General features: G+C 34.9%; 2 protein-coding genes across 5 annotated transcripts in view; one reads left to right on the top strand and one right to left on the bottom strand.

Annotated features, from left to right (window-relative positions):
* Positions 1-22,608, top strand: part of Ubr3 (Ubr3 ubiquitin ligase) — a 196,580-nt gene that overhangs the window by 100,950 nt on the left and 73,022 nt on the right. The gene's annotated exons all lie outside the window — the stretch shown is intronic.
* orion overlaps positions 1-22,608 on the bottom strand; it is an 84,194-nt gene that overhangs the window by 56,103 nt on the left and 5,483 nt on the right. The window contains exons 2-3 of the mRNA XM_069820184.1: positions 22,059-22,311; positions 17,337-17,565 (exon numbers count right to left, since the gene is read on the bottom strand). Coding sequence (XP_069676285.1) covers positions 17,337-17,565; positions 22,059-22,311 — 482 coding nt within the window. The remainder of the gene's footprint in view (positions 1-17,336; positions 17,566-22,058; positions 22,312-22,608) is intronic.

The raw sequence follows: 22,608 nt of genomic DNA, 5'->3' as shown, positions 1-22,608 counted from the left end.
GGGAATTAAAAAAAAATATGTCACGTATCTGTCACAAGTTGGTTGCTTCCTTGCAAGAGCTTTAGTACAGTGAGCCCGTTTAAATAAATAAAATTGATTAGTGAAAATTTATTATTGAAATTAAGCTGTCTGAAATCATTAATACTACCATGCGATGAAATACGAATACTTTATCTTATTTATAATTCTGCAGTGCTTGGAAAAAGTGACATAAGTCGTTTCCACAAACCTTTTTTGATAATTTATTGACAACTTACACTGGTTTATGTCGATTTGATTTTTTTCTTTATGAATTGTTGTAATGGGAGGAATACTTATGTATTTTTTTTCCAAGCGAGCAGATGTTCCGTAAGTTGTCAATAAAATTATCAAAAAAGGTTTCTGGAAACTGACTTGTGTCACTTTTCCCGAGCACTACAGAATTTTAATGCATAATATTTTTTACAAACATGTAGACCTAATTAAATACTTTCGTATAGAGATGCAGGCAGAAACGTTCAACGTTTCGGAGTTGTGTCTAGACTCAATCCTCAAGGAAAGCAGTGGAACAACAACCTATATATCGGATCGTATTTATTAATTTTTTTCTGTTCATATTTTTTTTTTCTGCACTCGTTACCCTCGCGAAAAAACGTGTAGATAGTTGACTGTTGCATGCTAAGACCTCGTGTTGTCAACAAAGACATTTATGGGTCTTCTGCGGATCCTTGGCTGGGGTCGACCTGGTTGGCCTTCTATGCCCAAGGTTGCGGGTTCGATCCCGGGCCAGGTCGATGGCATTTAAGTATGCTTAAATGCGACAGGCTCATGTCAGTAGATTTACTGGCATGTAAAAGAACTCCTGCGGGACAAAATTCCGGCACATCCGGCGACGCTGATATAACCTCTGCATTTGCGAGCGTCGTTAAATAAAACAACATTTTAACATCCTTGGCTGGGTGGTTAGACCTTCAGCCTGTCACGCAGGCTCATAGTGACGATTGCGGCGAACAAGGTCGCAATTGGGGTTTCCCCTAGCGCCGGCTTGCGGGGCGCATACGAACAACCTTCATTTCTTATTCGAGTAGAGCACAAACAATCTGAAATCGTTCATTCGCATTGAGCACAAAAATTTTGAAATCGTTCATTCGCGTTGAGCGCAAACAATTTGACACATTTTCCTTCCCATTTTCTACAGACTTAGGACTGACAGCATTGATTTTCCTGGTATGGTTAAAAATGTTGGTCAAAATTAAAATCATGTAACTGTTTTAATTAAAAAGATTTGCAGTGATGGGCTGCTCGTTTTACATAATCTAATCGGGAAATTACTCCTGTCTTATATTTTAATAATACATTTGTCAAAATATATCCTTTTTTATGTTTCGTCGAGAGGTTTTCTTTTGGCGATTGCAGCTTCTTATGTTAATATAAGCCTCTGTCTATAGGCCTACTCCTTTTAGAATATAAAAAATGCATATATGTTTGGATGTGGGCTGGTAAAATTCTTATTGAATTTAAAATAAAATGCCTCGCAATCATTTGTAGTCCTTTGAGATTCTGTTGACTCGGATGCCCACATTTGCGGAGGGAATAGTGCAGAATCACTTATGTACGTGTCTACTAAATAATCGCTGAATCTACTACTTCGGTAGATTGGCAAACCATGAAATTTAATTATCTACAAACGAAGCGTTGAATTCCGTTGGATCAAGGTAGGTAAGTCCAAAAATTGAACGCAGCAAAATACCATACTCTGTTTGTCCTTATAGATAGTCTATGCATTTTGTGCTTAACTATGACATCGATGTGAGCGCAGATAGTGATTTCTGACCATTGTGCTCAACACGCATCTACCCGGCTTGCGATGCACGAAGGAGGCGGCTGCCTTCTCGAAATCTACTCAGCGATATCAGTCCAAGTCTCTGTTGGCTGAGCAGTTTGAAGAATTCACTTCTGAGATGAGTAAACTTTGTCTGAAGCTCTAACCATCAGTGGCCGTATATTTACCACACGAAACTCCCAGCTTTACTTCCCTATGCAAAAAAAGGTCATATTAAGATTTTTCCGTCGTTAATAAAAAATTAATGGCCTCCGTTCAGGTTTGAACCGCGACCACCAGACTTGAGATTGTTCGTGTGAATCAACTGTGTTACCAATGAACGAATTTTAATCTTTTTTTTCTTCTCCCCCCTCCCCCACTCCGCCCCAGAACTTCGGCCACATTTAATATAATTGAGTGCCAACTGCCATTTACATTTTTCTCTCAATAAAAGGAGTTTATTATTGCTTAAATAAATGTTAACTATATTGTTTAAAGGAGCGATTTTATCATTAATATAGCCTACACCTGAAATGGCTTCCTTTCGTGTATGGTTTTATTCTCTTTACATCAGCCGTACGGTAACTTACATAAGGCTGAAATTTGCATTTAATTATATGATGCCATTATGTTGTTTTGAGCGACATAGGCTCATAATCGAGAACGTAGTTACATAGGCTTTTTATTTGAAATACTGTGTTCAAGTTTGAATGTGGCTAAAAGTAATATTAAGAGCATTTTGCACTTTTATATGATTCACTATGCAATTAGTACAATTTTAACATTTCCGAACTTAATTAAGCTGATGAGATTCCTTCGTTAAATGTTCTTGAGAAAAATTAAATAATGAAATTCAGTTGAGTTGATGCCATGCAGTGAAACGTCTGTACAGACTGTTAAAACAGACGAAACTCGATACTCTTAATTATATAACTACAACGTCTTTGCTCTTAATATACCAGAAACAAATAATAGCTGTAGGAAGAAAAATACGAATCGAGAATATATTTAAGAGGAGATTAACTATCCTATAACTTACCGTCAATGATCTATATTAAATGTGCTTCTTTAATGACCCATTATCTCAGCAACTAGTGGAGATATCGTAATGAAATTTTCACATGATAAAGATACAAACAAGGTTTCTACGGAAACTGGCGCAGATTTATCCAGAAATACAAGTTGTAAAAAAATTGAATTTTTTAAAATAATTATTTTATTTTGTTTTTTTTTATTATTATTCAAATGCCCCATTTTCCCACGAACTATAAAATAATGACAGAAGAGTGAAATTTTCAACACATATTGACAATAATACAATGACGCATATTAAGATTTGTCTAGTAGTTTGACCAGGAAAAATATTTTACGTGAAATGAAATAAAATCAATATTGTTTTAAAAAATGAAATTGTTTTTACAACTTGTAATACTTGATAAATCTGCATCAGTTTGCTTAGAAATCGTTTAACTTTATCTTGTAAAAATTTCAGTATGGTCGATATCTTCATTAGTTAAGATTACATAAGCAAATTTAACATTGGCGGTATATATCTGTTAATCTCCCCTTAATATATCTCGGGAATTCGGCAGAAATGCAGTCACCTGTAATTTCTTCTAGCGTCGTGACCGTCCAACTAAATTTGATAGAGGAGATGTGGTGGTTTATTACACAATGACAAACATATTTTTCGACATTTTCGAGAAAATTTGATGCTTCATTCAACACCAAAAAAAAAATAAATAAAATAAAAAAATAAAAATGACGCGCATGGTTCTGGTTATCTGCCTTATGAGGAGGGAAATTTCTATCTCCGGTTTGAATTCCTAGCTCTTGAATTAATCGCTGTGAACGGTCCAAAGAACACAGGTCTTAAAGTTGATGATAGTGATAATTATGACGATTATGATAACTAAAATATAATTATTATTAAATACAAATCGTCCAAATTAGTAAAGAATAATAAGCTTAACAGCTTCTAGGGAAACAGCAGTTATGGCGCAATAGATTAGCAGGAAATGACTTATGTTCCACAGAGTGAAGACAACACTGTTATTGTTATAAATACACTGTGATTAAATCTCTTCTATGTAACAACAGGCCTGTAAAATTTATTGTTTCGGAATTTACAAGGACAGATGACACATTCGCTTCACCCCCACTTTTCCATTTTTCATTTTATACACGGTAGTCTCTCTCTCTCTCTCTCTCTCTCTCTCCCTCTCTCTCTGTGTTTTTTTGTGTCAGAAAAGGCACAGAAAAAAAATATAAATTGTTTCGTGACGGACTCTCTAACAGAATATATGTGACAATTGTTAAACAAAAATAGCGTGTTAAGATGGCATACAGAATGAATTTATTTCATTGACCTACTGATACAAAACACGTCTATTTCTTAAGAACAGCTGCGCACGAAACAATGAACAATCGGACTGACATTCATTTCACAGGTATTTCTTTGTTCTCCCATGTTATGTTATTGAATGAGCACTCTGTTTACAGTTGATAATCAAGTGCTTTAAGAATTTTTCTTTTATTACTCAGCTGCGGTTTATGTCACTCGCTCTACGTGGGATGAAGTCACCGTAAACGAATGAATCAACTGTCGTGAAGAATCTATTTGAAGCTTCTTTTAAAGCGTAAACTAACACCAAGGTTGATGTACCTATTAATGATTAAGGGCATTCAGGAGTGTCTGAAGTAATGCACGATACTGTAGGCGTTCTTTCCAGATTCTAAAACCGAAGGGCTTAGCTGGTAACTGAAACCCAGGTCCACATGTTGCGCAGTCGGCGTACTGACGACTAAACCAGTGTGGCTGTAATTTTATAATATAAAGAATATTAAATGAGTATACACTGCTGTACATAAAATGTGAACCACTTGGTGTGGAATGCGATTTTTGTTTTATGTATTCATAAAAATCTTGCTTTCATCTTAAGTTTCTTAGTTTGCTGCATTGGGTCGGAGTGTGCTAGTTATGTTGTGATGGGAATGATGGGAAGAAATTGGTTATAAGTGTTGCCAATTTGACATTTTAAACATATGAAAACCAATTATTTCCAGGATTTGTCAGTTTGATAACCTTATTATTATTATTATTATTATTATTATTATTATTATTATTATTATTATTATTATTATTATAAAATTGTCTTTTTGTATAGCCGATTTCAGTCGAAGACAAAGTACGAGTACAGTAACTGAATTAGTCACGTTTATTAAGTTAATCAGTGATTAGATGTTGGTAAACCTGTTACGTTTAAATATTGAAGACAGTCCGTTACTTGAACAGATGGGAGAGCAGAGGAAATGCGTTGCCAATGGTTTTTAGTCTATTGTTTAACCATTATAGTTCATATCCATACGTCAAACCAAAAAACCATATGTGTTATGTATATTGTGGTTTACATTTCCTTTAAACTGATAAACCATTACTCTCCTTTGGGGAGTAATATGAAAAATACTAGTAACAATATTGTTTGTATAATGGTTACCTGTAATAATCAATCAGGTTGTGGACCGTGAGATACAGATCCGATTTTTGCCACCCTTGGCTTGGGTTTAAAATCGCTTCAGTATCCTCTTAAAAGTTTACCTCTTGAATTGGAGGTCTTATTTATGCTGACTAGTGCCGTCCGTATAAGCACGCTCCAAACGGCAGAAGATTTGAGCCCAAGCGGACTTCTCGAACCTGACATCTATAAATTACAAGCATCACATACGTGTCCAAGTAGCTGCCTACCATACAAGGCGTAATTGGATATCGCAACTTGAAAACTGTTACCTACCACTGTTCAAATATGATGCGTAAATTTTAGTCAGAATTTTTTAAATGACACTGTACCCATTTATTTAAGAGTTATTTAACATATACAGTACTCGTATAATGAGTGAAATGTTATAACTTAAAATTGCGAGTATTCGGCATGTTTCATCTAAAATGTTTCACATTGTCGACCACCACCTACTGTTGTAAGACTCGGTAAATGAGTATGTAAGCCACGCTTGAACCCTTTTAAGATAAATCGAATCAGGTGGTCTACAGTTTTCAAGGTCACATATTTATTTATTTATGTCTATAACAAGGCAAAGCCGCACTTACAATAGACAGCACAAATATTTGCTTAGAACATAAAATTGGAGATAACATGAAAGAGATAAAAACAGATACAAATGCAAGATACAAGTGTAAATACAAATGAAATGTCAATTAGTCAAATGACTAAATGAAAATCATATGCATTGAAAATTATATTTGCGTCTTTCTTCCCTCTTCCATTATCATTTATTTCCGAGTAGTCTGAAATTTATGTTTTTGTCGCAAGAAGTTCACGAGAAATTTAGAATTTCAAACATTTAACGGTTTTCTTTTATGTGCCGTTAATAAGGTAAGATAATAGACAACAGTAAGATATATGGATCGTATGCGGAGATGAAGAGGATGGCGGAAAGAGGGAAGTATGGAGAATGCTGGGTTTGCAGTGAAGGACTTGGCCTTCGGTAGAAAACTATGAATGAACATACAAAAATTTGATGATTCGGTGAGATATCCATAACTTTGTTATTACAAAGAATATATATATATATATATATATATATATATATATATATATATATATATATATATGGGCGAATGCCTCTGATTGAGGTTCGACTGATACGTACATCTATTATCGAGCAGTACATCTCACTTGACGTTAGGTGTCAGAGGAAGAACAATAATTGTATGCATCTGAAATGTGATTAGTGTAAATGTAGCTAATTGGCGATGTATGCAGTGGAGGAACTGGCCACCCTACCCCATTATCTCCTGGCCTAGTTGCCTCATAAGTGGTGCCTGTTGGTATCACTTGTAAGATTCAGACCTGTCTTCGAGCAGTTGACTAAACAAACATATGGAGGAAATCACAAATGTATTCTCAAATCTGTATTCGATTTTCGCTGCAGTAATTTGGTGCGCCCGGAGTCTAAGAATGTTACTGAAAAAGGTTGTATAATTCACTAAAATTCTCCCCATGCACACGCAGTTGAATGCGAGGATTAGAATGTTGTTTAGAGCTTCAAGAACGACTGGAGAAGACATTTACTTCTACAGTATTTCACGAGTAATTTATATATCTGTAAGTCTAATATAAACCATGAAACCTTTTAATATTCATATTTAAATATTGATAAATGTTTGTAGTTACATTTATACTGTAATATGTAACCGCATATTTAGACTTATATACTATTTTATACTTAAACCGTACTGTTTAAGGAGAGATGTAAATGAAAGTGCAATACATTGCTAAAATTTTCATAACTCCATTAGTTTGTGCCATAACGTTATGAAATTTGGATATGATGCAAGTAACATGTGAAGCATGTATGATAATTTTTATATGAAAACTGGACAAATATTTTGACAAACATGGCTTACTGGGTTTTAATAAATTTCATTTTACTCGTGTACCATTTTTACAAAAAAGCAATTAAGGCAACTAAATGACCATTTTATACGTTCTTACTTCATGTGTAGTCAAGTAATTGCTTGTCATGATTTTTTCTATGACAATATGATTATATAATTTTAAAAATGATTTTCCAAAAATTGTTCTTCTCTGTAACAAATGTTGTGCAAGTTGAAAAATATACTAACTATAAAGATTTGCCTGAGATTTAAGTAAAGCATATACAAAGGTAAGCAAGTGTTCAGAATTTCAGTTTAATTTGTGAGTTATGGGTACATTCTTATAAAAAAAAATGTAACTTTCGAAAAATGAAGTGTAAAGTTTAGGATTATAAAGATAAGTGATGTGGCACTATTGCATTATTTTGGGGTACTTTCTGATCTAATTTTTGACCATTTTCATTGACATATCCCCCCTTTTTTTTCTCTCTTTCTTGTACGGGGGAGGGACCCGGAGGCTTGCACTGCAGCCTGAGGCTTATTGTGCTTACCACTCCTATTCTGTGAATGTCTGGGTAGCCGAACAACCGCGCTTTTGTACAATTACAGCACGCCGCACCGTGAACTTAAGTCGGTATATTGTATGGCTACTGATGCTGATATGTAGATTAATGATGGCGAAATGAGTCCGAGGTCCAACGCTGAAAGTTACCCGACAATTCTGCTTCAATTGGTTGAGAGAAAACCCCGGAAAAATTCCAACCTGTAACTTTTCCAACCGGAATTTGAACCCGGGTCCGCTCGTTTCATAGTCAGACGTGCTAACCGTTACTCCATAGCGGTGAAAATTCCCCCTTAAATTTATGAAAGGTGTGTTACGTTTTGGAATAAAAGAGCTTCTGCGTGCATCGCGGAAAATGTACATTTATCTAGATACACGTTAAATGATTATTTATCGTAATCATAGTTTTCAAAAATTAAATGTAAGCAGGAAGGTAATAAGTATGTATCACCTTCATGACACCGGAGTAGCTTCGGGCGAGGGCGAGGATTCGAATTCCGTTTGGGTTTGTTACCTGGTTGGGTTTTGTTCGAGATTTTCCTCAACTGTGGGGCTAATGTCGGGCAATCCCGTGGCGAATTCTTTGATTAATGTAATAAAATTAAAACTCGCTATCACAAATTTTACATAAAAATAGCGCAGTTGATGTAGCGTCGTTAAATGACATAATGCATGCCATCTATTTTTGTTTTTCTCTAAATGGTATTTATGTCAATCGTCTCATCGAATTCCTCTTCGTCCCACATTTCATTTCTTGTCGTACAACGTGTTATTGCTGTGTATGCTCTTGGAATTGTTATTGTTTCGAAGCGTGTACGAGAATTAATCATCATTTCCCCTGCGTAAACATTCGTTTGTCATTGGGTCTCTTCATTGATTCAGAGCAGTGCTTTCCAAGGATTGCAAAGTACAAATAAGTAATTTGTGTAAACTGGTTCGAGCGTAGAATGTAATCACAATCACGTTCAGAGACGTGCCAGAGTTGCATGTAGCAGAAAATGCTGGACAAAGGACGACGTATTATTTATATTTATCGCACCTGCTAACGGAGGAGCCAGTCAGTACCACGATGTATGATTATTTTTAAGGGGGCATATACACCTTTCGAAGTCTAAAAAAAAAATTCTTTTTCTTTTTGTTGAATGGATTTTCTTCAATAGTATGGCAAAAAATTAAAATATCTAATACTTATCGAGTTATGACCCAAGACATGTGACTGTGTCAATTGACTTGGTCATTTAAATAACAAGGTGAATGGTGAAAAAAAGTAAAAATCTGTAGCGAGAGTGACAGCAATGTTAAACGGTCAATTATTGAAAATAATGAAGGCGACAGGTGTCACATTATTGTGCTCTTATTTACTAGTACATGTCATCACCACCAGAGTTTTAGTGTAGTGCTACACAAAATGGCGACATCTCTTAAGACAGGGAGGCAGGTGTCACACCCAGATTTAGGTAGATGAATAATTTACGCTTTAATATATTTACTCGAATAAGCAACCGCTGTGAAATGACCTCACTCTAACTTGGGCTATAGATCCTAGATCCATTCTGTCCCTGTTGCAGTAAAGAGCCAATTGGTTAGTCTCCTGATCTGAGCCAATTGACTAGACTACATCCATCGAATCATAGAATCATTTTACCTAAGAGCCAATTGACTAGTCTCTGAAATTGAGACAACTCATTCTGCCTAAGGTTTTTCCGTGGTTTTCTTAAGGCACTAAGACAAATGTCGGGATGAGCCCTAAAAGAAATGGGCCACGGACCTGTATCCACTTCCCCAGACCTTGATAACGGCTCAAAATTAATCACATCTAACTCCGGCTATAACAGAATCTAATCGTCCCATTTTACAGATCGATGGACTCATCAAAGAGCCAATTGGCTATTACTGTTAAGATGATTAAATCCTACGCGGTCGAATCTTTAAACATCCAAATTGACTATTACCGTTTCTTTGCCTATACAGTACTTCGACCACTTCTCCTCTTTGTCGGTACCTTCGCGTTTCTATCTCCTCTTGGTCAGCTCGCTGTACTTCTCCCCCTTTCCCCCTCGAAATTTTCTAGCGCTCCTTCAGTGGAGCAGTGAAACCTGAAGTGAGACAAGTGGCCAACAGGCTTGGAGCTCACATATTCAGTTTTACACAGCTAGAATTCTCTTGCAAGGAACGTTTTCACGTACCGTACCTTTAAGTTTTTCCTTCCATTTCTCTCTCTTTCATTCATTCATTTATTCATTCAAATAAGAGAAAGCGTTTTGCATCATGGAATTTGCACGAACGAGATACAACGAAGTTTTAGGACTACATTTGCTAAGGATGCACGTTGGTCAGGCAAATCGAAACCAATGAATGTTTGTCTTGGGGAAAAGTCCGGGCCGTCCACAGACTTCGGAAGAGACAGTAAACAGGATACGAGCCGTGTACCAACGCAGTCCTAGCAAGGCCACAAAAGGGGCTAGTAGGGAATTACAGGTGTCACAATCCATAGCACTGCGCCCTTACGGAAGCATAATGATTCGCTACCATAACATTGGATCAGCGGTGCAGGGAACAACGATTCACCAATATCGTCTCCGCCCTCCGTGATCGCCAGATCAAAAACTTCGCGACTTCTTTCTGTTGGGATATACCAAAGACTTCGTGTATGTCACCCCCTACGCCACAGAACCTGAATGACCTGAGACGAAGCATCACAGAAACAGTGGAGTCAATATTCGAGGACATGCTGGCACGAGTCTGGACAGTACCGTTTCGACATCTATCATATCACGAACGGGGACCACATTGAGCATTTACGAGTATAGTGTAGAGGTAAAACTTGGACAGTTAATCTGTCTTTTCATGTCAATACAGTTGTGTTAGGTTCATTCAGTTATGAATAAATCAACTTTACTTTTGCACCACCCTTTTTTAATCACGTTGTATGTACAGAAGCTCTCATCTTCGATAAGTTTCTCGCTCATTTACATTTTCCAAATCCGTTTCCGCATGTTTTTAGATACATTTATGAAATTATGCGTGCAAGTATATTTCATACCGAAGAACAAATCCTACCTTTAGCATTGTTTTATCATTTCAATCTTATTTCATTAATAATTCTTTATTAAAAATAATTTTATAATTCATAGCACAAAACTCACCAAAAATATTTATATATTGAAGTTATAAGGGCAGACTTTGTTAACGCAGTCATTGTGAACAAAACAGAGAAGAAAGCATTACAAAATATTCAAAATTATACAAGATATCAGAGAAACCAATTTTTCTTGCACAAATTGCACCCTCCTTCCCCAATTTAAAAATATAACTGACTTTAACAAAAAAGTTTTTTTAGGTTCTAAAAATTGTTTATTAATCTAGAAATACTGTTTAATCACTTTCAAATTCTAGCACAAAATTAATTCCGGATATGTAGAAATTAAATTTCAAATTTTACTAAATGTTTGCTAACGAAAGGTGAACATACCCCTTAAGTGTGCCTGGAGTTTACGTTTCACGGTTATATTTGTATAGCTTCTCCATTCGTAATAAATGTAGTTTCGTAATTATCACAAACTTGATGCGGACTTGCTCTCTCTTTACTTCTCTTAACAGTTGTCTCTTTGTACTCAAATGATTTTGTGTTTTATTTCATACTGTTAACCAAGTTAATTTCGATCATTTGAGAAAATTTGTATTTTCCTCTGTCCGTAAAATCTTTTAGTTTTACTGGCACTAAAATATACTTCATTCAGAACGGATTGTTGTCAATTTTTTATTATCATACCTTTCCGGTATCATACACTTTCTCGTATGTATATATATATATATATATATATATATATATATATATTCCTTTTTCTTCAGAAAGAATGTTTAATTTAATACCTTAGTAGTTAAGAGGGAAAAAAAATGTTAGTGTAATCCCACAGCGCATGCGTTCAGCTTTCTGAAATATCCCTAAACATTGTAGTGTCTATAAATATCTCTGGATTTTTTTTTGGGGGGGGGGAATATTCATCATGCACTCACGATTCACAACTATTTCATTTTATCCACGTCCAACCAGATCACTTTGTATTACTCACCATCATATGATAGTAGGAAATATGTTGAGCTTGTCTAGTGGTTCAGTAATAGTGATGACCAGGGAAAGGATTTATATGTAAATACATATTTACTTATAAAGCTAATATAATTTATATTTTGCATTATCTTTATGTTTCACAATGTGTAGGGTTGAAAAATCCTACTTTTATTTTCCATATTTTTCCATATTTTAGAGTTTAGTACATATTTTCGTTAATTTCCATATATTTTCCATATTTCATATAAAACAGTCCATATTATATTAGGTTTAACAATAAAACAAAACAAAATTCCATTAACTTTTAAAAATACATTTCAACAATAGAGATTTAAACACATGTTCAGTAATCAGAGTTATTTGAAAATTAGCAGTCCTATCAACAATGGGAAAGTAAGTTACAAAACTGTATTAATTTAATTTAAAATTTTTAACAGACTTCAGTTGTGCAGCTCAACAGTTAAATGCCAGTCAGAGTACACATAGGTTCAGTTTTGTAAATCATACTATAAAGACGGTAAATATGCCAAAAGTACGTCATTCAGTCAATTTAAAATCAAAACTAACAAGTTACATTTCAGAATTTAAAGAAGATGGTTTATCAACTGACAATAAAATATTATTTTGTAATTTGTGTCAGTGTGCAGTATCATCTACACAAAAGTTCCTGGTGCAACAACACATTACAACTAGTAAACATCAGGCCAACAAACAACTAAATTCCAAGCAGAGACAATTGTTTTTAACACAACCAACAACATCGAATGTAAGATCTGAGTTTAACATCGACCTGTGCCGTTCTCTCATCTCTGCTGATATTCCTCTCTACAAACTAAAGAATAAGGTCTTCAGGGAATTCCTTGAAAAATATACTCAACATACAATCCCGGATGAGTCAACACTTAGGAAGACGTATGCTCCATCCATCTACGATGAGACAATACAGAAGATAAGAGATGAAATTAAAGATAGTTCAATTTGGGTTTCCATTGATGAGACTCCCGACAAAGAAGGTAGACTTGTTGGTAATGTAGTTATCGGTTTGTTAAGTGAACAATATTCTGAACGAATTCTTTTACATTGTGATGTTCTAGAAAAGTGCAATAACAAAACTATAGTTAAACTGTTCAACGAAGCTATGGGTATCCTGTGGCCAAAGGGTATTATGTACGATAATGTGTTATTCTTTATTAGCGATGCTGCCCCTTATATGGTCAAAGCTGGACAAGCATTATCTGTTGTATATCCTAAATTGACTCATTTTACTTGTGTGGCGCATGCATTTCATCGTGTGGCAGAAGTGGTCAGAGACAATTTCCCTAAAGTAGATTTGTTGATTTCATCAGTGAAAAAAGTATTTCTCAAAGCTCCCAGTAGAGTTAACGTGTTGAAAGAAATGTACCCTGAAATTCCATTGCCACCAAAGCCAATTTTAACTAGATGGGGTACATGGCTAGAAGCAGTTGAATATTATGCCGAACATATAGACTCTATTAACAATGTTCTCCTTGCATTGGACTCTGAAGATGCAGTCTCAATTGATACTGCGAAAACAGTTACCTGTGACATAAGTGTGAAGAATGACTTAGCTCACATTCAGCATACATTTTCATGCATCATAAAAACGCTCAAAAGTCTCCAAAATAGGCACCTTTCACTATCTGAAAGTTTTGAAATTATAAATAGTACTGTGGAACAACTGAATCGTGGTAGAGGTAAAGTTGCAGATGCAGTAAGAGCTAAGGTGGACACTGTACTTTCAAAAAACCCTGGATATGAAGAACTACAAAAGGTTGTTGCTGTGATGAGTGGTGAATCAACAGTGAAGATTAACTTGGACTTATCCCCAGCAGACATTGTGAAATTGAATTATGTACCAGTTACTTCTTGTGACGTCGAACGCTCTTTTAGTCAGTATAAATCTATCCTCAGAGACAATAGAAGAAGATTCACTTTTCAGCACTTGAAAGAAATGTTTGTAACCTATTGTTATGGTAACAGACAATAAAAATTGTGTTTTGTTGAAACTACATTGGAAGATAAGGTACGTCCATTATATTTTTTGTTTAGTTTGATTAAAATGTACCAATATTTAACGTACATAGTCATTTTTTTATAATTTTAAGTCCATATTTAATTCCATATTTTGGTAAAAATCCATATTTAATTCCATATTTTGGTAAAAATAACTACATATATATTTACATATTTCATATATTTTTAGTCCATATAAATCCGTTCCCTGGTGATGACTAATGTAATAAAATAGCCATATTGGTTTTATTGCCTTTTTCTTGATAATTTATGAAATATAAAATGTGTTGAATATTATTTGTAATATTTTTAGTTTTATCATAAAATATTACATACAGAAATTGTTAGAAATAAATGAAGTAATATTATGTCCGTGTTTTAGAGAAAAATATTATGTGGGTATTTGAGGTGTAACAGACATTTTTTTCAATTTCATACCATATTAATTTTTACGCAGTAAGCTATAATTCTAAACAAGAAAATAATAATAATAATAATAATAATAATAATAATAATAATAATAATAATAATAATAATAATAGAAAAATCACTAACATTCGTTAAGAATACGAATAATATTCAAAACTTTTTTACACTTGTATATTGCGGTATTGCTCATCCTTACCCTATCCTGAGCATCTATGAGTTACAGCTTCTTCAGCCGCAAATCAAAAGACAAACCTAATCATAATCCTTTATGAATGCTAGTCCAGATGATACATTCCGACGAAAACATTAATGTCTGTCATATTTATGAGATTGTCTTCGTTTTTCCTCCCGGTCGGTAGTTAAAAAAATTGATAAAGATAATTTGTAATGATTCATTTTTGTAATATTTTGTATCAGTTGTGCTTGTATATATTGATTTAGTCGATAACGAGTACGATTTCTGATTTCTACAGAATTTCGTGTAATTTCTTCTGTGCTCTAGCAAAGTGCATTCAACTGTTCTGAGAAATGTGGTTTATGATGTGTTTTAATCTTTATAAGAGTGATACTTAAAAGAAGAGGAGTCTGGAACTGGTTCAGACTCTCTCATTGGACTCCTTCCATAGCATTTCCTTGCCATTCGTACCATGTTTTTTGTTATCGTTACATCTAAATACGAAAATTTTGTTCTGCTGCTCTGTAGACTTCATTTCGTCGTATTATACAAGCCACCTCTTCACTGCTGGGCTATAATAGGAGTTGTGACACGCAACATTGCTCTTGGCTAGATATGCATATTGTGTTAGTTGTTTTCCTTGGAATTCAGAGGTCTTTATATAGGAAGATGATAACGTGATTTCGTACAAAATTCAAATAAGTAAAAATAACAACATTGTGTAAATTACAAATTACTCGCTATAGCTACTTATTTTTAAAGAGTTTCAGGAGGAATGAAAAAACATTACCACATCGGAGACTTTGTCCTTTCAGAGAGTCAAACACATGGAATCGTGTGAATGTAGATGTTATTGCAGATGGTCGTACTTACCTTAATTTAGGTTTCATAGTTAGTTTTTAAGTTACCGGTAATTATTCGTTTGTTTCCTGACGAGCGACGAGTTTAATATATGTGAAATAACCACCCACGAACCAATAATGAAAATTACTACAAGTACTGCCCAGAATTTGCGTCTAAAATTAGATGGATGTTACTGAAACAGCTGTCCTCTTGGTAATTTAAAAGATTATAATTACTGTATTTATTTAGTTTAGAAAATGTCCACTTTCTCCTATCACAAGATTATATGGAAGGCTCAAAATGTAATATTTTAAAATAATCGTCATCAGCTTGTGGAATTTTTGTCAGGTATTTTGCTACTTTTTAAATTATTTAATTCTTCTCTGTTCATATATCACGAAAATTATCTTAATACCCTGACAATAGAGGCAATAGTTGTCTTTAATTCTAATCGTAAAACTACATCAAGGGTGTCCAAACGCCTATAGAACCGGGAGATATTGCACGTCAAGCATGCTCTGCTAAGGTCAATAACTTTCCATATAAAATAGGAAAAACGACCTTAAAGAATAGGCCTATGCGCTGCGTGTTGCTTACGCCAGGGGTTACCTCGTAGAGTTACAATTGGACATCTATGCTCTACAATAATTCTACATCAGTCCTTGAGACATAAAACTGTTTATTCAAAACTTTGTAAAGAGGTCATATTTCTACAAGCTATTTTTTCAAGACAATGAACTTTTAGCATTCTCTCCACGGGGACATAAAAACGTTTAGAATTCAGAGTTCACATCATCTTTAAAACTTAGTCATTACTAACACACATTATTAGGCTGGTTTTCCAAAATAAAACAAGCTTTACGAAGTTATTAACCTTGTCTAGCGTTTCTCTCTGTGTCTTTGATACTGATACCATCAATAAGTAACACCACAGCGCTATCACAACGAATGTAACGTTTAAAAACTGGACCCGAGATGTAGAATTTCAGCAGACACTATGCTAAACTGTGTACGGATCAACTGACATTTTTAAACTTAATTTTAGATTCATCTGTAATTGCGCTTTCAGTTATGTGCAGTTTGTTGCTTCTACTGTTAGATGCGCATTTACATTCACTAATCAGTACAAAGAATTTAACACATTTATGTAGTAACTCTTTTCTCACACAATTAGTACTTCGTAGCTATTTTCGCTACACGTAGATGAAAACGTAATCATTTCGACTCGCCGACATTATGAAACCAGTCTTGCGTCCAGAGGTGCTTTTCTAATTAATTTCACCTCCCTCCCCCCCCCAATTTTAGGTTTTATTTATAGACAAAACTTTTTTAAGACTGTTAATACATTGGATTGCTGCCACCTGTTGGCCAATCCGCCAGATAAAATTACGATTACTTATCCATTTAGTTACGCCAAGGGGTGTTTGGGTTAGTCACTCGGTTGCTGCCTTCGTAGCGATCGGATGTCATGCGTGCGGTAGAGCGGTATGTTTCTAGTACAATTAAGCTGTACTGCATTCCTTTACCGACCGCTCGCCCTTATCTCTACTCCTGAGCTCTCCCCACTACTCCTATTACTTCCCCTGTTTCGCGTCGCTGAACTGTCAGGATTAAATAATCGATCTGTGATAGGGATTGAGATCTTGCGAAACATTAGACCTATTTGGACCATTTGTAGCGGAAATTGGAAAAATTCTGAATTTACCTTTTAAATAGCTAGGAATATAACTAGATTCCTAGTTATTTTAATGATCGAGGAAATAACTAAAAACCTCAATTATATTGGTCAGCCCCGGGATTTGAACCCAGGACCTCCCGAATGCGAGTCCAGTGATATTTCGCTTTTGTTTCCTTACAAATTCAATGAATATACGTACTAAGAGGAAGCAGAATTTTTTTCTTCACATTCTGGTAATCTGGTGAAAACGAAATTATGTTAATGATGGATTAGGATTTTCATATTTCACTAGTGCGAAGGAATATATTATTCACTCCAGAAGTAAATTTCATGAAACAGAAGTTTACCTGCATGATGTCTAAGATGTGTGCGAAGAGTCCACTTCCTAAAAGCGGTGATCTTTCCTCTGCTTGACGGAATTTTTGAGGTACAAAGAGATAATGAATCCTGTCCATGAGGCCCCGTATCGAAGAGGGATGATGTGACACCACCCATGTTGCAAAGTTCTCCAGGGTGTGTTGTTCGAGCCGCCACTTCCCCTGCTCTGTCGCGTTGTCATATCCTCCTTTGATATACCTGCAAAAATGTATGTTTCTTAATTCTGTCTTGGTAACTTTCTTTATTAACAGTTCTTTCAAAATAGAGTGACCGCTCAGATCTGTCGACATTATGATGAACTCATAGCCGTTTCATTCACCGTAGATCTCGTAGAGTGCCGGTAGTTTTTCTCATTTAGGATGAACTAAAGGACTTGTGTGAATAGAAAGTATCTGAGCTTCGAATGGATACCAACACCAGAAAAGACTGAAAGAATTCTTTGCCATTTTGTTTCCATCCACAATATGTTTGGGTCGCCTACCATTTTAGGTTTCTGCACAGATAAATCGTGAATTGTAGAATTGTAAATTTTTCAGTATCTTCAATAGCATATGATATTTTAAAGTGACTATTTTTTCATTTTGTAATAAGATCTAGTGTTCGACATATTTGAACTTGAATATTTTTCTTTAATATTTTCTGAAAAAGAAATCTGAATTACTTGGACATGTTGGGTTTCTGCAATTCATGACTGATTTATTTTATTCATTTAAAACAATTTCTAGGTGAAGACGAACAAGAATCATGTTTTTATGTTATGAACTGTTATATATACCCATATATATATACTAATAATAAATCTGTAGCCGAAATTTTTCTGGTAATTTTCGATTTTCCAAAAATAATTGGTCCTAACATATATAATTATAATTAACCATCCTGAAACCGAAAATCGCTTTTTTGAAATTTTTGTTTGTATGTTTGTCTCTCTATCTGTCTGGATGTTTGTTACCTTTTCACGCGATAATGGCTGAACCGATTTATATGAAAATTGGAATATAAATTAAGTTTGTTGTAACTTTATATGGCATTCAAAATATTTTATTTAAATGGGGGGGGGGGGTTATAAGGGGGCTTGAATTAAATAAATCGAAATATCTCCCTTATTATTAATATTCATGAAAAATATTACATAACAAAAGATTCTTTAAAAATAATTTCCGATAAGTTTATTCCATGCAAAATTTTGATAGGACTGATATTTAATGAGATAAATGAGTTTCAAAATTACAATAACAACGCCATCTAAGGCGGTGTAATGAAATAAAAAACAAATGACTTCGTCTATAAGGGGCCTTGGATAACGACAATCGAAAGCTATGAAACATAGCCTACAGAGAATGTTTCTGTGTTTGTATGAAGTAATATCGGAAGCTAAATTAACCGATTTGTATAATTAATTATTAATTCACCATTGGAAAGTGTAGTTTCTCTAGATGGACATAATGCTATAATGTTATTACAGTAACTTCTGAGTGAATCGAGGACATGTAAGATTAAAAGAGCTTCTTATGCACAGAAAACTTGATAGGCATTCGTTTCCTGTATTTCTTAAAATAATTTTTATGCCAAATGAGTGGGCTCTGGATCAAAATGATCGCATTTTAATTATTTAAATACAGTTTAAATTAAGTAACATAATAAACGATTTATCCTTCTATCGAACACGAATGTTCCCTGGATCAAATGTCCTATTTTAATTATTTAATTACTTTATATTTATTTCTAACGAGTGCAGCGGAGCGCACGGGTACAGCTAGAAATTGAAAAGTCCACAAACACAAAAATGGAAAATTATATGATTGGTTATATAATTCCTCAAATTCCTTTAAACCAATAGAAATAAACAAAGTAAAGTAAACTGAGACTTTTTGTTTCTAAAAAATTCCACATGTCCTGTACTTATGATCCTGCAATTCACTGTACATAACTTACTGTCGCAGTAAAATGTACACTGCACGTATGGGGTTTCTGCGCCACTTGAAAGGCTTATGTATGAATATTACAACCATACGAAAAATTGAATTTGAGAAAAAATGTGACTTGTGGGGTTTCTGCAATTCATGATTCACATAAGCTCTTTGATTCGTCCTAAATGAAAATCATTCTATCTACAAAAAATCAAACTCCCAATAATGTGGCAGAGACTCACCAGCATTAACGTAGATTTTCTTATTGTTTCTACATCCTTTTTTTACATTTTATTTTACTGCCCTTTCAACTAAAATTATCATTAATCATTAGTATAATGTGACGAATGATTAGTCGAAAAGGTTTAGAAAGATGTAATGGCTGTCCATTTTAATCTATTATCATTTCAATAAAAAAGGAGCCTCTTGTGCGGACCTCTGAAAAGAAGAACTAAGGAAGAGACTAGTGAAGTGCTTTGTGTGGAGTGTGGCATTGCATGGGAAAGAAACCTGGACATTACAACGAAATGAAGAGAAGCGACTAGAAGCATTTGAAATGTGGATATGAAGAAGAATGGAGCGTTTGAAATGAACAGACTGAATAAGAAATGAAGTTATGTTGGAAAGAGTGGGTGAAGAAAGAATGATGCTGAAACTGATGAGGAAGATAAAAATAAATTGGCTGCGTCACTGGCTGAGAAGAAGGATGCACTGGAAGGAATGGTGAACGGGAGAAGAGTTCGGGGCAGAAGAAGATATCATATGATAGACGAATTAAGATATGTGGATTATATGCGTAGACAAAGAGGAAGTCAGAAAATAGGGAAGATTGGAGAAAGCTGAGTTTGCAATGAAATATCTGGCCTTGGGCAGAACACTATGAATGAATGAACAAATCCTTTTATTTGTCTTGAGCAGTGGTCTTCAACCCGCCTTATCTTTTCTTTCTTGCTCTCCCGAATAAGCATAAGACATCGTTTCTTGACCATTTTGCTGTTTTGTCATTATAGTAACGTAGTTGAATATCTCCGGAATAGGAAATTGATCATTTCAGTTACAAGTTTTTCTTCTAGTAATATACGTACTTCACTCAAGTTAGGATATCTTTCACAGGATTCGTATGGTCCACATACACCTGAATGAATTTAATTCTTACGAAATTTTTAAGATCACTGGTCTAGAGAGAAGCTGATTAAATCTATCCTTTCTTACAGAACCATTTGTGATGTATAGAAAGTAAAAGACCTGCCCTTGGACAAAGAACTATGAATCTTCTCATTTATCAGTAGCGCAATCAGCTTCCGGACAAAGCAGGGACAAATGGACTTCCTTCGTTTAATCTATTTCTTGGAAGGCAGTAGTTCACTGCATGATTTAGCGCAATATGTTTAATGAATTGTGTGCAGTGTCATCCATGCTGTTTCATTCAAGGAAGGAAATGCCAGTATCTTACAATAATTTTCAAGACAAAAAATATCTTATTATTAGATATTGTTTGTCTTGAAAATTATTTTCGGAAATAACGTACTCCCCTCATGTTCCCAGTAGGTGCGGTCTTATTCTGTTTGTTATTCTCTTTGTGTCTGTTTTTATGAGTTACAGCAGTTAAAAAAAAAATGCCAATAATTTACAATAACGTGGTCTGCAGAAATCCAGAACATCTGGAGGTTATGACATATTTTACATCAATATAAGGAATACAGTTGAACTTGGTTAATCCGAAGTTGAAGGGACCATTAAAAAAATCGAATTAGACAAGTTTCAATTTCTTCTTACTTTATACGTCAGAGGCATTTTGATTGAAATATACCAACTATTTTCGAGAGAAACTTTCCAAACAAACAAACTACTTTTATGGAGCCTCCATGGGAATCGTATCCGGAACCTCTTGTATAAAAAATATCAGTGCAATACAGTAATAACAAAGCTATTTAATCAAGATTTTGTACAGCATTGTCAAAATACAGGACATTCAGAGTTTTTAAAAAAGACTTGATGCTTTTGTTTGATTTTTAGCATCGATCATTGATTCATGCAAAATTCTTCAAGTTTATTAAGTGATTGGAACATTTTTTTCACTCGGACTTCGTTATCCTTCAGCATAGGATCTTAATTTCTGGATGCGGTCCATGGCGTGGACAATTGTAGGCAGTAGTTTCTCTGGATGTTCTGGCCTTTCTTCGTCTGAAGACAGAATTTTATTTCGTTGGATTTCACTTCGAATTGCATTTAAAAAACTAATTTTAGACGATTTTTTTTTAATTTCGTTGCATAGGAATGTCATAGGACCCCTCTAAAAGCTCAAATTAGACAAGTTCGACTAGACTATGATATAGATAGATTCTTGGCTAAAGAAACGGAATTTTTTTCTTTCCCATTAGTGAAAAATTAGTAAACCGCAATTACCACGATGCAAGTCAATAGTTAATTCCTTTCTGTAGCGTTGATTTTCTTTTCCCCTTCTTAATGTTGCATTAACCTCCTCAATTATGATGTGTAGGGGTGTGCAATATTTTTAAATCGCAGCTTAAGAGACGTAAGTATCGTGTTGCACTCCATGTGGAGAAATATGGGGGACATGGAGGTAGACGGACCCATTCTAGGAGTTTTAACGAGAAAATCGATCTGTAACCGTTTGGCCGACGGTATTTACCTGAGAGAAATCTGTTTCCTGACGAACGCTCTATACAACTGCGATTACTCTAAAAAGAAAATAAACTGTCGCAGAAATTGACACATTTCGACCCCGTGTTCCCCTCATGAACAGAATGGAGAAGTCACCTTTTGAGTTGCAAATCTGCAATGTCGATCTGGCTCATATAGTCTGCAAGTTTCTCGAGTCTGTACTCGAGACGCATTAGCTGCGGCAGATCGCGCATTAGGCTGTTAATCATGGAGGCTGTCATGGCCTGCTGCTCCAGCCTCAGTCTGTCCAACTGACGTGTCACCTCCCCGATGCGCTCTATCACTTTCCTCTCTTTTCCACGTAGCAGGGGCAGCTCAACCCCATCTAACTCCGATGTCTTGTCGGGTGCTGAAAAACATCCCATCAATATGCATTATTCATCACTTCTATTCTTTGATCCAGCGTTTAATGCTCTCATTTTACAAATATTCTATAGCTAGTACTTAAATCATATAATTTACAAATTATTCGGAGATCTTTACTTTCATGACTATGAAAAATTCAGAAAACGAAATTGTATGTTATGTCATTTAAATGATTGTTCTAAAAATATATAATAGTGTTATACGTTATGTGATACATAACTGAATTGTGACATGCGTAAAACGTATATTGTACCCTTTCTGTGCAACATTGCTCCTGATG

Source organism: Periplaneta americana, chromosome 1, assembly GCF_040183065.1.
Source record: "Periplaneta americana isolate PAMFEO1 chromosome 1, P.americana_PAMFEO1_priV1, whole genome shotgun sequence".
Taxonomy (NCBI): domain Eukaryota; kingdom Metazoa; phylum Arthropoda; class Insecta; order Blattodea; family Blattidae; genus Periplaneta; species Periplaneta americana.
This window is presented reverse-complemented; position numbering and strand designations above follow the sequence as displayed.